At 40.5% G+C, this 18316-nt stretch overlaps 1 protein-coding gene across 2 annotated transcripts in view; it reads left to right on the top strand.

Moving 5' to 3' along the window:
• Positions 1–18316, top strand: part of CAP2 (cyclase associated actin cytoskeleton regulatory protein 2) — a 131691-nt gene that overhangs the window by 80733 nt on the left and 32642 nt on the right. For both annotated transcript variants that reach the window (XM_070584115.1, XM_070584116.1), the window contains exons 5-6: positions 12740–12883; positions 13205–13290. In XM_070584115.1, the coding sequence (XP_070440216.1) occupies positions 12740–12883; positions 13205–13290 (230 nt within the window). The remainder of the gene's footprint in view (positions 1–12739; positions 12884–13204; positions 13291–18316) is intronic.

Raw genomic sequence — 18316 nt, forward strand, 5'->3', positions numbered from 1 at the left:
CAATCAATAATTCATTTTCTCCCTCCCCCCAAACTGATCCTCAGATGATACTCACTGCCACACAGCTCAGACAGACTTTTGTGGGGTTCCTAACATGGCCTGCTGATGAGGACCAAATCCCATAGGCTGCCCAGCTCAGCCGCTCTTGGCCCAGCCTGTGCCTATGTCTGTTCTGGAAGGAGCACTTAATGTGCCAGAAGGAAGGAAGCAGTTTGATCTTTTGGCCTTTCCTTTGCCAGAATGATATTTTGTGCTTTGCAACACTAACGTGTGATGCTGGGAAGGTGCATCTTAGAAATTCAGAGAAATCTTCTAAAACCAACTGTGGGAAATGGTTATATATTTTTCCTCTCTGTAAACTTACCAACTTCTTTTAGGATGTTGGCCAGTGGGAAGGTGCATGTATTCATATTTTAATTCTGTATTTTGGGCTCGCCAAAAAAAAAAAGAACCCAAGAAACCAAGTATATTTAATAAAGTAACTCTATGGGCTGGAAGTAAGAAGGACCCAGAGCTGAGAATAGGTACCTACAAGAAAAACCAAGATTGGTAAGACACCGAGGTGGTCAAGCAGGTCTTTGAAACTACAGCTGGTGGATTTTATTCTGTAATGCTCATCAGCAGCAAGCATATTATCCTGTGCCATGTGCCAAGGTCAAGAGTGTCTGGAATTGAAAGGGAACTATATGGCCCATGAGTGGCTGAATTCAGGTTAGCCAGTTGTGGGGGAAAGCAACTTGTATCCCCTTCTAGTTTTCTCCTCATGGCTGCTCCATCTTCCATTCTGATCAGCAGCTAGCATGTGACAGACTGGCTAGAGCAATCAGGATTAACCAAATGTTCACTCAGCCAAATGTTCTCCTTTAAGCCTTTGACACTAATAAAAACTTCTCAGCACCCTTGCTGCTTTTTTACTATTCTACTCCTTTTTTCATAGTATGATTTATTTACTGTCTATTATACACTGCATAGGGGAAGTCTTTCCTTTCTCACTAATGCATTCCAAATACCTAGGATTATACCTGGCACATAATAGGTGCCCAATAAATATATTAACAGATAAAAGGAACAAGAAAGCATGATGAGATCAGGGTAAGTGGACACCAGGCAGACAAAAGGTGAAAGGAAAACGGGGGAGGAAGATATAAAAGAAAATATCTGATAATTTTGTTCACTTATAAATAAAAAAGTACACATGTCAAAACAGGCTAAACTATTGCTGTCTTTAGATAGATAAGTTTATTTCTGCTACCCAGATCACATCTGACTTCTCAGAAGGTTCATTTTTATTTATCACTTCAACATTAATTTGTTCATTCGTTCATTTACCTGTTATGTGACAAGCACTGTATTTAGCATAAATGCAAGCTGGATCTCCAGTATACACTTATGACATGATTAGTCTACCCCAGATCAACCATCTTAAACAGTGTGTCTCTCTCTGTTACCTCAGTTAGTTAAAATACGATACAGATGAAGCCAGGTGCAAAGGTTTGATCTCTTTATGGGCAAGTTAGTTTCCAGATATAATGAGTAATTAACCTGGGAAATTAACAAAAATAATTTTACCGCCAACCACAGAGTGTACCCATCATCCAGGCTAGCTGTCTCACAAACATTTGCTGCTGGCCAAAGTGGATGACTCAGCACAAGCCATCACCAGGGGAGAAAGAGCACAGAGCTCACTCCTTGCTGATTGCGGGCGCAAAGCACCCTTGCATGTGAAGAACTGCGCATTTATATATTGTGTTGCAGTGAATTGAGAATGTGAGAAGATGCTCCCAAGCAAAGGCAAGCTGAAGAGTGAAACCAGAAAGGGACCGAGCTGGGGGGAAAAACCTTAAGGATATCAACAGCCATGTTGCAGATATTATTAGTAGTGAATTGGGGAAAGGCTGGTTAAGGGTAGACTAAGCAGTGTGTCTAAATCTGAACTCCTGGTCTGCTGCTAAAACTTGTTCCTTTGCGATTTCTCCTTCTCAGGCGATGGCAACTCTGTCGTTCTAGTTGCTCAGGTCAAAAACCCAAGGACTTATTCTTAACTCCTCCTTTGCTCAGATAGCCCGCATCCACTCCAGAGTCTGCTTCTCACTGTCTCTCTACAGTCGCTCTGGTCCCAGCTGCCTTCATTGCTCATCCAAATTATTGCGAGTCTCAAATATCATCTCCCTGCTTACACCCTTACCCACCACCCCCGACAGTGGGGTCTCAATACAGCAGCCAGAGTCATCTTTATAAAGGAAGATCACATCATGTCATTCCTCTGCTCTAAACTCGGTGGTGATTTCCATTTCATCCAGGATAAAAGCCAAAGTCCTTTCAACAGGCTATGTGATCTGTGCTCCTGCTGCCCACCATTTCCTCTCTCATCTCATACCCCCTCTCTTTCTCCTCCACTCGTTCCAGCTCCACCGGTCTGCTTGCTATTCCTTGAACACTGGAGACACATTCCAGCCTTAGGACCTTTGCAATGGTTCTTTTCTCTGTCCGGAAAGACGTGTTTCCAGATATCCACATGGCTAATGCCTCCTCCAAGTATTTATTCAAATGTCACTTTCTCATTGAGACCTACTCTGGCCATCCTATTTTAAATTGCAACTCATTCCCATTTCTGAACCTCCTTGCTCAACTCTCCTTTTTCTCTCTGTGGCTTTTAACACCTAACATATTATATAATTTAGTTATTCGTTATGTTTATTGCCTGTCTTTCCTTGTGATGGTTAATTTTATGTGTTAACTTGGCCGGGCTATGAAGTGCCAAGATATTTGGTCAAATATTATCTGGGTGTTTCTGTGAGGATGTTTTTGGATGAGATTAACATTTAAATCAGTAGACCAAATGAAACCCTAACGTGAGTGAGCCCCATCCCCATCTGATGAGTTGACCCTCCCGTATTAAGGGAGAATTCCTCCTGCCTGACTGCCTTCAAACTGAGACATCAGCTTTTTCCTGATTTTGGACTCGAACTGAACATCAGCTTTCTGGGTCTCAAGCTGGATGACCTTTACACTGGAACTTAAACCATCAGCTCTCCTGGGTTTCCAGCTTGCTGACTCACTCTGCAGATTTGGGGACTTATCAACTTCCGTAATCGCAGGAGCCAATTCCTTATAATAAACTCTTTGTGTATCTATATACCACATCCTATTGGTTCTGTTTCTCTGGAGAACCCTAATATACTCCCCACCCGACTTGAACAAAAAATGGCAGGGGTATGAGTCCCTGTATTGTTTACTGCTCTACCCCAGCACCTCTGGCCAGCCTGGCACAGAGATGGCACGCAGTATATATTTGTTGAATAAGTGAAGAAACAAATGAACTAACTGATACCAAGATAACTCTCTTCAGAGATACGGTGAATACAATCATCTCCATTTTATTACATGGTCAAGAGCTATAGGCTTTATATCTAATAACTAAGGCAAAAATCCAAGAGTGGCCTTCCTGCACATGCCTCGTAGAAAGTAGTTCTGCGTGTACATCACATTTGATGCCAGCTTCACACATACTGTTTGCCATACTTTCCCTTTGGGGTCAATGTGAAAAACAAAGCACAGCCATCTGCAAGCACTGGTGAGACTCTGCGTGCATGTCAGCCATGGCATAAGGGAGCCTTAAATCAGGAAAAGCCATGGGATTCCTCTGGACCTAGAAGTAGCTAGAAATCTCTCTTGGGTAACAAAGAAGCATCCCATGCCCATGGGGCAGCACGGGGAGGAAAGATCGCTCAAGACCTGAAGATTAAAGCAAATGGCATTGGCCATGAGTTTGCTCTGCAGAAGGAAAAAAATACTGTGATTCAGTGGCATTGTTTCTAAATCGTCTGCCTTTTCATGCTCAAGTTAGATGTGTGACAGTAGAAAGAGAACAAAGAAGATAAGGAGAAAGAAGGAGAGGAAAGAGATTGTTACTGCCAGTGGTGATTAGAAGCGGGGCCAAGGCTGGCCAAAGAAAGACTGACAGAAGAGGCAGCAAGAAAAGAGAATTTCAGTGCAGAGGGTGACGGGTGTGCCCTCCAGAGATTATTATAGCTCCTGAAAACCTCCACTGTGTGTGTGTGTGTGTGTGTGTGTGTATTGGAGGTGAGAGAGAAGAGACGTCTTTACCTCCATTAACAGCCCTTGGAAGCGTCTCCATGGTAATGAGCAAAAATATACTGGAAAGGAGGAGGACGAATGAATACACCATGAGCACCTAGCTGATCCCTGTGAATCCCAGAAGCCACTCCCCAGGCTTCCTCTAGCAGCATTTCCTAGGATCTGTTGTGCAGAGTACCAGTTCACTGGAAAACTTGGGGGTGGGGGTGGCGGGGGGAATAAAAAGTTCCACGGGCAAAAAAGCTTGAGAAACATCAGGTTAAAGAAAGGTAAATAGGTTTCTTTAGTACCTCCTTTAGTACTCTGAGGTAAATCGTGACCACCAAAAAGGAGATGCCATATACAGAATTCCCCCAAACTCCATTGACCAGGCAGCACCATTTGTGCTGAGCTGCTCACCAAACTGGGGCCGGTGCTCTGTTCAAGGCACTGTGGGAAGCACTGCTCTTGAGCAAAGTGAACAGTGGAAGCTTGTAAAGACTGTGCTATCCTTAAAAGAAAAAGCAGATTTCTGATTAAGGATGATTGGAGCTAAGTATCAGTAGCTCCGTACAGTAATGCCTCATCTACCCTGTGGAATAAGTTAGGACTCACAGGGTAGTTTGTTGAAATCCTTTGCATCTCCTGAGTTTGAAATGGGAACTATAGATTTACACCATCTCAGCGACATTCTGCTTAGATGAATCTCAGAGAAAAGATCTGGCCATCCCTTTACCGTGGGCCACTTATCTGGGGGAAAGACAATGACCCAGTAAATGCAGTTGACTGGGCTGGGATCTCTCAAATGGTGGCTTTGGTAGTTTAACTGAGATTTATCATTAGGAAGTAGACATACTGGTAAAAACCAGTCAACCTGGTGTTTGGCATACGGTCAACATTCAACCAATTTTGGTAGGAAAAAAATTAATGGCTGTTCAGATTTTTTTATTTTTGCTATTTCAGAGAACTAATTTCTGATCACAGTATATTGTTTTAGCTTTTCAAAGGCTGGTGAATTTGAATGATTTTGGCTGTTTTCTCCAATCTGTATACCTGGATATTGTTAGTTAGTGAAGCCTGTGTGCGTTTAAGTAAAGCACAGTAAGATCTACTGCTGTTTAGTTTAATGTTCAGAATCCCATAAAGGAAAATTATAGGTGATTGTAAAATTCATCACTGTCAGAAGCCACATGGTACCTACCCAGATAGGGCAAGAGTTGATATCTTCTCAGCTGGGCCAATAAAATAAGCTGGAACAATAACAAAGTGCAAAATGAGAGTCATCTTGGCCACCCAGTCTGTTCTCTTATGCTTATTGTGGATGACCAGGTTAAGCTTTTGATTTTCAACTTAATCTTCCCCTCTGGTTTCTCTCTACCATGATTTTATGTGTCTTTGTCATTGCCCGTTATTGACCCACAGCTAGGGGCTGGCCTGGTGGCGCAGTGGTTAAGTTCACACGTTCCACTTTGGCGGCCGGGGGTTTGGTGGTTCGGATCCTGGGGGCAGACCTACGTACCACTAGTCAAGCCATGCTATGGCAGGCGTCCCACATATAAAGTAGAGGAAGATGGGTATGGATGTTAGCTCAGGGCCAGTCTTCCTTAGCAAAAACAAAAGGAGGAGGATTGGTAGATGTTAGCTCAGGGCTAATCTTCCTCAAAAAAGAAAAAAGACCCACTGCTTCCTTTCTGGATCTCAAATAATCCAGCTAATCCCATGTCCCTTTCATGAACCCAGCATTTTCTAGGAACCCATTTTGTCAAGTCCAGTCATCCAGGAGAGATATACTAGAACAGCCTGTGCACCCCATGTTTGTTTGTTACCCAGCACACTAATGCTTGAATACAAAAGATATGTTTTCTCTGACTGGACTATTATCTTTTTGCACTACCAGTGAAAGGCCCTACCTGTCAGAACAACTAGAATGAAAATTATCAATTGCAAACTGAGGGAGCAGTTAATGTTGAGAATTTGTTTGTTAGTGGCCTAGTGGTTAAGTTTGGCACGTTCTGCTTCTGTGGCCCGGGTTTGCGGGTTTGGATCCTGGGCATGGACCTACACCACTTATCAGCCATGCTGTGGCAGCGACTCACATATAAAGTAGAGGAAAATTGGCACATGTTAGCTCAGGGCTAATCTCCCTCAGGAAAAAAAAAAAGTTTGTTTGTTAGTTGTTTTGTTTTGTTATTTACCAGCTTCTGACCACTGTCATTAGAGCAATATTCAGGACATGAGATATTGTAAGGGCACAAACTATTATGGGTCACTGTGTAAACATTTAGATTTCTATTGAACTTCACTTTTTATATCACATACCTACCCTTTTGAGACATGTCAAATGTTGAGAGCTTAGAAAAAGTTGTGGCTCACATATCATGTCAGCAGAACTGTGTTCTGATGAATAAATTGTAGGTTTTAGAGTGAGGACTTCCTCGGATACTGCAGAACAAAAGCTAGAAATGATGGGAGATTGGGCTCACACCTGTGAACAGTGGCAAAGAAAAAATAGTAAGTGGTAACTGACAAAGAAGTATCTATTGTTCGTTGTGTCAGTGGTCCCCAAATCCTGAATAAGGTTTTAAATGATTCTGACAAATCAAAATATATTGATAGCAACAGTGTAAATTATTATCTGAAGAGTAAGAAAATGACTTTGGAGAAGGCTCTTTGGCCTATGATCTGCCGAATGCTTTTGCAGAAAAGACTATGTTAAAAATGTCCAATTGGCAACTGCAAGTGCACTGTTCTACCTTTATGAGAAAAACAGAACAATTTGACACAAGGTTCAGTGCAACCTCTGAGATCTTATCTAAATGGTTCTATGTCCCAGGCTCCAAGTCTCTGTATTTCCAGCTGTCCTTCAGCAGTTATCAGTAAAGCAATGTCATAGTGATGCTCCTGGACCCCAATGTGATATTAAATTATGTTTCATATACATGAGTCCCTATCATTATTGTTTTCTATGCTTTTCTGTATGTCTGAGTTTGTTTTAAAAAAATTATTGCTAAAAAAAATGTGCTGATGAGTATAATGAGTTGTTGAAAGATTTGTATTAAAAATGTAAGTAGGAGTTCGTGTGTGCTAGAAGCTTCTCTTTAAAGTATCAAGATAATACAACTCTCCAAAGAATTCATACCCCAAGGAGACTAAATCTCCTTGGTTTTACTCTTTAAGAATGATTTTATTTGAGGAAGATTAGCCCTGAGCTAACATCTGCCGCCAATCCTCCCCTTTTTGCTGAGGAAGACTGGCCCTGAGCTAATATCCATGCCCATCTTCCTCTACTTTATATGTGGCATGGCGTGCCAAGCAGTGACATGTCTGCACCCGGGATCCAAACCAGCGAACCCCGGGCCACCGAGAAGCGGAACGTGTGCACTTAACTGCTGTGCCACTGGGCCAGCCCCTTTAAGAATCATTTTTAAGAAATATAAGCAAAAGTCTTTCAGATTCTTGAGTGTATTTTTAAGAGAGTTTAGCAACCATAAAATGAGATATATATGTGGACTGTAGAGCCTTAAGAACATATAAAAATATTTTCCAAGGAATATGTCATGATGCAATATAATGGCAAGTCCTATAGTATCATGTATATTTGTGGTGCTCAGTATGTTTTTTTTAATTTAAATTGACTTCTGTGACAGTTTTGCAAATGATTTAAAATCTCAGGTTGTCTTAAGTACACAAATGTTTCTGAAAGTATTATCATGAGGCATATTCTGAAACTTCCAGAATGTTCCTGGACAGTGGAAAATTTTTATATAAGAAGAACATGAAGGGGAACTAGCCTAGGAAAATGTCTATAATTGCACCCAAGCAAGTTAACTCGAAATAACATTTCTGATAAAAAAAATATTTGCTCCTGACTTAAAATGGTGAAAACAATTGCTTCAGTTATTAGAATGTACCCAAATAATATATTTTTAGAAGCAAATGCTGTTCCTGATTTGGATAACCTTTGTCTGAGAAAATGTTAACTATTCTTCTTCATCTGAATAATTTATTCTGGTAATTTTTTTTATTGAGTTCATAATGGTTTACATCAATGTGAGATTTCAGTTGTATGTTATTTCTTGACTGTCACCACATAAGTGCTCCCCTTCACCCCCTGTGCCCACCCACCCCCTTCCCCTGGTAACTGTTGAACTGTTTTCTTTGTCCACGTATTTGTTTCTATTACATATATGAGTGAAATCATCTGGTATTTGTCTTTTGCAGACTGGCTTATTTCGCTTAGCATAATTCCCTCCAGGTCCTTCCACTGTTATTGCAAACAAGGTGAATTTGTCTCTTCTTCTGGCTGAGTAGTATTCCATTGTGTATATATACCACATCTTCTTTATCCAATCATCAGTCGATGGGTTGGATTGTTTCCATGTCTTGGCTATTGTGAATAGTGCTGCGATGAACATAGGGGTGCATATGTTACTTTGGATTGTTGATTTCAAGTTGTTTGGGTAGATACCCAGTAGTGGGATAGCTGAGTCGCAGGTATTTCTATTTTTAGTTTTTTGAGGAATCTCCATACTGTTTTCTATAGTGGTCGCACCAGTTTGCATTGTCACCAGCAGTGTATGAGGGTTCCCTTCTCTCCACACCCTCTCCAACATTTAGTTATTTTTAGATTGTAGCCATTTTAATAGGCTTAAGCTGGTATCTTAGTGTGGTTTTGATTTGCATTTCCCTGATGATTAGTAATGTTGAACATTTTTTCATGTGTTTATTGGCCATCTGTGTATCTTCTTTGGAAAAATGTTCATATCCTCTGGCCATATTTTGATCGGGCTGTTGTTTTTTTATTGTTCAGTTGTGTGAGTTCCTTATATATTATGGAGATTAATATTCTGGCAATTTTTGAATATAATTTCCTGAAGTTACTTCCCTGATGGTAAGAAAGAATCTTAATATGTTTTAGTATATGTAAATTTAATAGCACCTATGTGAAATTTTTTCTACCATTGAAGGTACAAAACTGGTTAATATGTTTTAAAACTTTTCCCTTAATTATAAAAGAAATGCATGTACATATTAGAATACTTAGGATTATGGATAAACCAATAAAATTAAATAAATGTTTTACGATAACACTTTGGTGTATATCTTTCCATATGTTTTCTGTGCTATAACTCACACACTTGCACACGCATGCACCCGGGTGGAATCAACTGGTAAAGCTTTGCACAAAAACACATAAGCCATAGTAATAATGGTCGATATTTGGCGGCATGGTTGATTAAGAAGTGCTCCTTGATATGAGCTTTCCTAGAATTTTAAACGTAGGTGGGATACGAATATTAAAAAGTCCAATTTTTACTTTAATGCTGTTAGGTTTGCCCAAGTTTGTACTAGTAATGCCTTTGTAGTGTTTATGTTTAAAACATTCTCTCTAAAATGATAGCCTTCTCACAGAACTTGAGGAGAATATATTGATGCGATTTTGTTTGTGTAGCTGCTTATTTTAATTGACCTGCTTGAATTGAACTCTTAGAACCATTCTTGATGGTCTTAATAGTCATTATTTTTAAAATAATTATTGTTATTTTTGAAGATATCTCTAGTAATTATGTCTACAGGGAAAAAACCCAATTAGCCTGCTTTTTTTCATGTAGTGGAATTAAGAATGTTTATTGTTTACTTATGTTTTCCCATCTGTACTTCCCCATGTTTCACAAAAAGCATATATTAATTTTATAATCAGAAAAAGAAATTACTTAAAAAGAAGTAACAAGAGATTGATCCATTTTCTACCTGATGTAGGACCACATAAAAACCCTGGATTCCAGAAATAACAGGCTTATTTCGTTTTACTCAGTGACACATCTTCGAGGTCAAACTCTCAGAGTTTGTTCCATCCCGTACTAAACAGCATGAGTGGGAATTTGGTTTCCCTTTTTGGGTAAAGTTTCTACAAAGCTTGCTGATAAAGCTCTTTAATTTTGCTTTCTGCAAAACAATTATTTCTGGAACTAAACTGAGATGAAGCTGATAATGGATCTCAATGCTTCAACTTTAAAGCAGAAACTAGGGTCATAAAGACATGGAGTCCTGAAATACGTTCCAAAGTACAGATGCATCAGGCTAAGATATTCCCTGGAAACCTTTGCTGACTCTTGCAGTTTGCACATGCATCTCTTCCATTTTGGCCATTTTTCACCTTCTGTTAAAGCCCCAGAAACCTGGGGAAGGGTGGGGGAGATTTTTCAGCTAATCGTCACGTGAGCCTTGAAAAATTATTTTCTTTCAGGGAAATGTCTCTCAGAATAAAAGAAACCTGAGTGAGAAGTTAAAAAAGCAATCTGAGTGAGATCTGTGTAAAACTGGCTGTTTTGAAATCATTCCAAAGCACACTAGTCACACTAGGTGTGTCTGAGGAGCCACCACCAAGGCATTCCATTGGAAAAACCCAGGATGCCAGGACGCCTCTTAAATTTCTCTCGTATTGGTGGAAAGCCCTTTTGTAGTGTTAACTGACATCAGTGCAATTCACCCTGTATTTATTGAGCACGCCTAATACAGTCTTAACACTTAAACAGGTGGAAGTACCTCTAACGAACAGCCTCCCCCATTTGCTTTTCGTCTGACATCCCACATGATCAGCCTTGATGGAAATCACACCATAACTCTAATGTTCTCTCTCTATTTTTGATTCCAGCTGTGAAAGTTCAAGATGAGCTGGAGAATGTAAGCCTACTTTAAAGTACGGGAGAAATCTATTGGCACAGAATAAAAGCCGTACTGTTTATTAGGGTTCTGCAAATAGCCGTTGTACTTAGTTCTCTCAGAATTGTTTTTTTTTAAAATGAACACAATTCTTCACGGAATTGCCAAACTAAGGCAAAAGGAAACCATCTCAATCTTTATAATGCTTTCATCAGATAACCAATATAAAATATCTTCCAGAATATTCTGTCTCCTCGGACTTTAGAGTTTGTTCTTGAGAAGTTAGAGATAAACAAAGATGGCCTTAATAAATCTATCTAACATTGTAAATACACAGTTTCTGGTTCTTTTTCCCCTTGGGGCAATAGGCCAGGTATCACGGACAATTCAGATATTCTGGTCTTTCTCAAAAATGTCATTGCATCAGAAATATTATGGCTTAGCAAATTGTTGGGGAAAGTTAGGATGCTTTTTAGTATTTTAATTTAGTAATTTAATTTTGCCATAATTGAAAATCAGCTGCCTTCTGGGAAAACCTATGACACACCTTTGATTGGATGTTGAATTTGGAGTAAAAAGAATCCCTTGACGAGATTTAAAATGTCTTATCTCTGTAGGTATCATTGTCTCTGATTTACAGATGAGGAGACCAAGGCTCAGATTACGTCATTTGCTCAAGGCCCCAGGGGTAGTAAGTGGCAGAGCTGAGATTTGAACCAAAGTCATTGTAATTCCAAACCCCTTACATATCTTTCTTTTAGGGGAGGGTTATATAAAGGAGTCAAGAAGGAGAAGTGAGGTCTAGAAGCTGCCACAGCTGAACATAATTTCTTTCTTAATGGTTTGCTGTCCTGGTAGAAACAACTGTCCTTTGGGGTGTTAAGCCACCCCTGTAGCAGTGATTAAAATCTGCACTTGGGGAGCTTTTCCAATCCCCCCCTAACCCGGGCCAGCTCCAGACCAGTTAAATCAGAGTCTCTGGGCATGGGCCCCAGGCCTCTGGTTTTTGAAGCTCCCCGGGTGATTTCAGTGTGAGCCAAGGCTGGGAACCTTTGCCCTGAAGTCTTGGCTAAAGAAATTAAGGAGCTTTAAGGGCTTTTCCATTTTACTTCATGCAAACAAGATTTAGTAAAATGCTGCTGAAACCTCTTCGGCTGTTTTTACCAAGCTGAAGTACAAGACTGTTGCTGTTTCTTTGGAGCGCACACACACAAAATCAGGTATCCTTGTATCTGCTCTTCAAAACCAAAGAAAGTAGAGAATGCTACAGGGATGGATGGGGAGATGTTACAAGCACCTGTCTCTGTGATACTTCAGAACCAAGCTCACATAATTTTGAAAGTCGTTTTTTATAAGACCAGAGAAGTCAGTGGTTGAGTTAATCGGAAGTGGGAGTGACCTGTAGTCATAGGCCAAGTTGGCCGGGGACAATGGAGAAAGCCAAATCACAGTAAGGTAACTATAAATATTAGAAGCTGTCACATTTTCTTGAAAAGAGACTCAATGAAAGAGTTCCACTTTTTCACATGGATTATGGTAACTATGGTAAAACCAAGGACCATCCCTCACATCATTTTCTCACAGGAATGGGAAGATATCCTTTTACTGACCTCTTGCCCGCCCCAGTTTGAAACCTGTGTTATTCTAGTGTGTGATCCGTGCATTCCATTGGAAAATATAACTGATCTATGCAGTTTCACTGTACTCCTTGCAGGATTCTCCAAAACAGCGGCTGTATCGTCCTGCTGGTTTTTTTCCATGTCTCCGGACACAGCATTCATAATGTTAGAAATATGTGCAATGTTCATACTTCAGAGAACGAAAATACAGTATTACCATAACAAAAAAAAAATCCATTCTATTCTGAAAGATGGATACCTGTTCTTTTAGGCCCCTGGACAAATGGCTAGTCCGGAGTGCTTCTGCTCGGGTCAACACGGGTAGAGCTTCATGTGTTTCTGTTCTGTCCTTAGTAACAGTCCTGTTTGACTGCTTACAGAATGACGTGGCTGCACTTCTGAAACCAATATCAGAAAAGATTCAGGAAATCCAAACTTTCAGAGAGAGAAACCGGGGGAGTAAAATGTTTAATCATCTCTCGGCCGTCAGCGAAAGCATCCCTGCCCTTGGATGGATCGCTGTGGTGAGTCCGGATGGAATGTTGCCCCTGCACCTCGTCACATGTTTGGAGTGTTTAGAACTCAGAGTACCTTCAGGCTCCTTCATCCTGCGTCTGCTACACTGATCAGGCTGAATGCGTCAGCTCTTTCTTGCCCTGTTTGAAGTTCAGTGCCTTGTGTTCTGAGGCGTGGGAAGTGTCTCATCCACCTTTACAGGGCAAAGTTTGCTTCCAACTTTCAAGTTAACATCTCCATTGCTTTTCTTCTCCTTCAAGGCATTTTCTTTCTTATCCCTTTTTTTCTTTTTTCCCTTCTATGCTTGGGTGATGGTCCTGTTCTCTCAGTCCCCCAAACCTGGTCCTTATGTCAAGGAGATGAATGATGCTGCCACCTTTTACACTAACAGGGTCTTAAAGGACTACAAACACAGGTACGTACCCTCTTTTACTGACCGAATTTTCCTTTGATCCCTTCTTAGACATTTGTCCCAAAACATAATATAGTTCATTACTGATTTCTTTCAAAGCCTAGTTTACTATAAATGTTAAGGAAAAATCCCATCTTTACAGGTAAAGCAAAGTGGAGAGTGAAATCAGTTATCCAGGTAATACAAGTGTTTTAGAAGGTCGGCCTCAGTGCTCTTATAATGAATAAACTCGCCCCACCTCAATGCGTGTCACTCTTACATATTCCCATCATAAAGAGAGGGCTCTGTGGTGGTTTGTGATAGCCCAGCTCTATATGGTCACAAAACTTCTACATTGATCAAAATAAAGTTGGTGGGTGATCAGAGAGAAGAAAGGAGGAATCAGGAAATGAAGTGTAAGTGAAGAACAGAAATGAGATGAGACAATAAACCAGGCCAAAGAGAGGGAAACCAGAGCCTGGCTTAAGATGAAATACATTTGGGATGAACAGAGAGACATCGTAAGAGTAGACGCCATTCAGAGGGCTGCTGGAGGGGCCAGCCCAGTGGCACGGCGGTTAAGTGTGCACATTCTGCTTCGGCGGCCTGGGGTTCGCCGGTTCGGATCCCGGGTGTGGACATGGCACCGCTTGGCAAGCCATGCTGTGGTAGGTGTCCCACATATAAAGTGGAGGAAGATAGGCATTGATGTTAGCTCAGGGCCAGTCTTCCTCAGCAAAAAGATGAGGCTTGGCAGCAGATGTTAGCTCAGGGCTAATCTTCCTCAAAAAAAGAGGACTGCTGGAAGTAGGTGAGTCTGAACCAAGGGGTTTTGCCTGAAGAATGAGCTTAAGAGGACATTGCTTTCTCTAGCACAAGTAGCAGATCCTAGAGAGGCTTAAACTGGGGTTAGAATTGAAAATGGGACTGAATGGAGAGACGCCAGAGCTGAATAGCCAGGAAAATGTCTCTAAACTCCTTAAAGGGGTATCATGAGACTCCTCATCCTCTGATAATGTTATGGCTTGCCCTGTAAATAGCTGGCTAAATGTGATGTGGCTGATGCCTAGTCACTCAGGGAAGGAATGAGGCAAAGGTGTGAGCAAGGAAGTTCCACCCCCTAGGCGCTGGGCTCAAGAGTGGCTCCCCCTCTGAGCCATTAGGTGGCAGAAGCCAAAGCGACCATCAGTCAGCAAAGGCAGGGGTCCCTGCGTCTCACTCATGGACCCAGACTGTTCAGGTGGAAAGAAAGTTGAGGATCTGAATGGTCTGGATTATTGCCTCAATTCACCTCTTTATATTACTAACATAGATCCAAAAATATGAACCAGAAGAAAAGGTGCATTTTAAGACAGGAAAAGGAGAAAATAACATTACAAGACAAATTTTATATGGAATATAGAAAAATTGCATAGAATGTATAAATAAATACCTACTGTAGTTCCAGTTCATTGACCAATATTACATGTTCCAATTTTGCGTAACTATTTCTTTTTTAGGTTACTTTTGGTTTTAGTAAACATTGAGTAGATACAAAAGAATGTCTATATAATATAGGTAAGATATAAAGAATTATAATACAAAGAATACCCATACATCCACCACTCAGTTTAAGAAATATGTACCAATATTTTTGGCTATAAAAAACAGCCACGCTCAGCAATTCCACTCCTAGGTATATTTCCAGAAGAAATGAAAACATATGTCCACACAAAAGCTTGTACACGAATGTTTATAGCAGCATTACTTATAGTGTCGAAAAGTGGAAACAGTCCGATGTCCATCAGCTAATGAATAGATAAATAAAATGTATATCCACATAGTGGTATATTATTCAGCCACTAAAAACAAATGCATTATTGATACAGGCAGCAACATAGTTGAACCTTGAAAACATTATGCTAAGTAAAAGAAGGTCAGACACAAAAAAACACATATTGTGTGATTCCATTTATATGAAATTCCAGAATAGGCCAACCCATAGAAACAGAAAGTAGACTAGCAGTTCTCTAGGGTTGGGGACGTTTGGGGGAAATGTGGAGTAATGCTAATGGGAATGGGGTTTCTTTTTGGGGTGATGAAAATGTTCTAAAATTGACTGTAGTGTTGATTGCACATGTTTAGATGTTGAACTAAACTATTGAATTGTACCCTTTAAGTTGGTGAATTGTATGGGTTGTGAATTATATCTCAATAAAGTTATTATATTAAAAAAAAGAACAAAAAACAGCGCTCCGCTCCCCTCATAGAGTTTTGTCGATCTATGTTAGCAAAATACGTCTTGTAGCTTTTAGGAGTTGCAGCTTTAGGAGACTCTAGCCTGCCTCTTTCCCTCCTAAGGTGTCTTCCACCCTGAGGAAACTTTGATTAAAGCAATGACACTCAGTAACAGATTTCCTTCACCCAGAGAACTGTGGTGGAGGCAACAACAACTGTGCTTGTGCCCAATGACACAACTCCAAATGTCGCCATGTTGCATTAGAGACTGTAAGATTGTGCAATAAGGATGAGAAAAGGCATCAGACATAGAAGTCAGCCTGCTCTGCTCACATAAAAAGAACAGTTCAGGAAAGAACAAGTTTAAGTTACAAAACCTGGGCGTAAAAATGTGTCAGCATGAACATACACCCATAGTGACTTCCACATCATAAAAGACCTCTTCACTTGGTATTTTTTTCAGGATGTACAAACACACACCTATACATTCCTTTTCAGACCTTAGGCACCTCCTAGACCTCTGAGTTTTTGCCTATCACCCATGGAGGCCATTTTTGTTTTGATCTCAGTCCATGAGCTCCTGTCCTCCTCCCAGTCCCTACTTGAGTGTATGTTGAGGCCATGGGTGTCAGTGAGTCTCCCCAGGTGGTGGCATAGCCAAGAAGGTTGGGGTTTTCCACTTGTTTGTACACATATGGAGCGTGTCCAGTATTTGCCCCTCAAAGTCAGCTATTAAGTAGAAGTGTACTTCTGGCAGCATCAAGGACAACTCCGTCAAACTTAAAGGACCCCTTGAAGACTGTGTAATGTGCTGGACGTATGCAGCCAGAGGTGTGGTGGATTCGTTCACTTCCCTTCCAGAAGCAGTCAAACCAGTCCCAACAGTCACTGTTGAGCTTCCAGGGGTGGTAACCCAACAAAAACAGAGTACTCCACACCACTCGCCTGACACCGATTTCTGGACGCACCCAGGCTGACCGTGCCTTCACTCTGTGTGGACTCAGTGAAAGCTGCGGGATGTTGCAGTCATTTGTCATTCATTGCTGCCTCCCTGACAGGTAGGCCTGTGGAGCTGAGTTGAAAGGCAGGTTTCCTTGTGGTTGAAACAGAAGGGCTGTGGGCAATGGACTCTGTCTGTGAAACCCTTACGACTGGTTTGACTTGTCATTTGGCTCTTTTTTAATAAATGAATAGGGCAAGTTAGTTATTTTGATGTTATGGAGGTACCACCTCTCTGAGTCATGATCATTAAAAGTCACATGCCCCCACCATAGCTTCTTCCAGGGCAAATGGAAACTGAGGATGGGTTCGCAGCTCCCAGTGTGTGGTTGAGTCCTGCTCAATTTGTTGTCTCTTAGAGACTGAGTTCAAGTTAAAAGGCACCATACTGTTATTCCTTACTACAAGTTTTGCTAGCACTTTCTTCAAGTCAAAATCATACTGTAATAGTTAAAAGAAAAATGAATTTGCCTATGCAGGTTTGGACTTCATCGGTTCTTAAACTTTTTTTGTTTTTCGTTTTTTTGTGAGGAAGATTGTCCCTGAGCCAGCATCTTTGCCAGTCCTCCTTTATTTTGTATGTGGATGCTGCCACAGCATGGCTTGGTGAGCGGTGTGTAGGTCCACACCTGGGATGCCAACCCACAAAGCCCGGGCCGCCTAAGCAGAACATACGGACTTAACCACTATACCACGGGGCCGGCCCCAGTTGTTAAACTTTTTAATAGAAAGTATATTGAACATGCAGCCTGCTATTTCTATAATGTCTACAGACATGTGTGTGTTATATCTACATACACATATATACATATTCATAATATGTATTAAATGATCATATATATAAATGTACACATATATACATATTCATAATATGTATTAAATGATCATATATATAAATGTGTGTACATTTATGTTGAGATGATTTTAGTTCTCTAATAATAACTGTTGTATATACTGCTTCCTATGTGCAAGGCACTGTACTCAGACCTGCACAAAACCCTATAGGATAAGGAAACTGACATGAGAGACATGTGGAGCCACACTTAGCCTTTTGGGTTTTGACTGTGAAAGTGAGAGAAAGTGACAATGAAGTATTTCATAGATTTGATAAATATGTTCGGTAAACCTGAAAATGTGGAACAAAATCACGCTCACATTTTTCCTTTTTGAGGGGTGGACAATTATGACTTCAATTCCCTATTTCACATGTCTTAAATGGCGTGATAATGCAATGGGATTCTAAAAATGCTGGTGGTACTTGGAGCTTTTCAAGGAAAACAAAACAAAATATGTCCAGAGACAAGTCATTATTGACAAGAGCTTGAATAATGAAGATTTCCTTCAGTGATTGTCTTCAGTTTACCCGCCCAGGTTCATGATTACATTTTTGTTAACTGAGATTTCATCATTTTCTCATTTATCGCTACTTCATTCAAAGTGGAAAAAAAATACGTGGGTGGAAATTATCCAAAGGAAATGCAACTATTTTTTTTCCTGTCTTTAAGTTTAATATTTCTAACAGCTCTCTCAATCCTGTATCTTAATCTTGTTTTAAAAGGTAAGCATTTTACTACCTCTTGGTTTAGTAAAATTGGGATAAAAATACTGATCATGCCCTTGTCATCAGGAGTATCAAATTAAGGTAATTTGAGTGAATGTCCCTTTAAAAGTATGATGTGTTACCTATTTGTAGGAAATAATTTTTCTTATAATAGCAACTTCCTTACCAATCTAAAATTCTCTAATTTCGTTATACTTTCAACTGAATAATTCAACCAAACTATTAGAAAACCAGCCAAAGGACTTTTTTTCTTCTCTGTACCATTCTCCCTCC

Source organism: Equus przewalskii, chromosome 19 (genome assembly GCF_037783145.1).
Source record: "Equus przewalskii isolate Varuska chromosome 19, EquPr2, whole genome shotgun sequence".
In the NCBI taxonomy this organism is placed as follows: domain Eukaryota; kingdom Metazoa; phylum Chordata; class Mammalia; order Perissodactyla; family Equidae; genus Equus; species Equus przewalskii.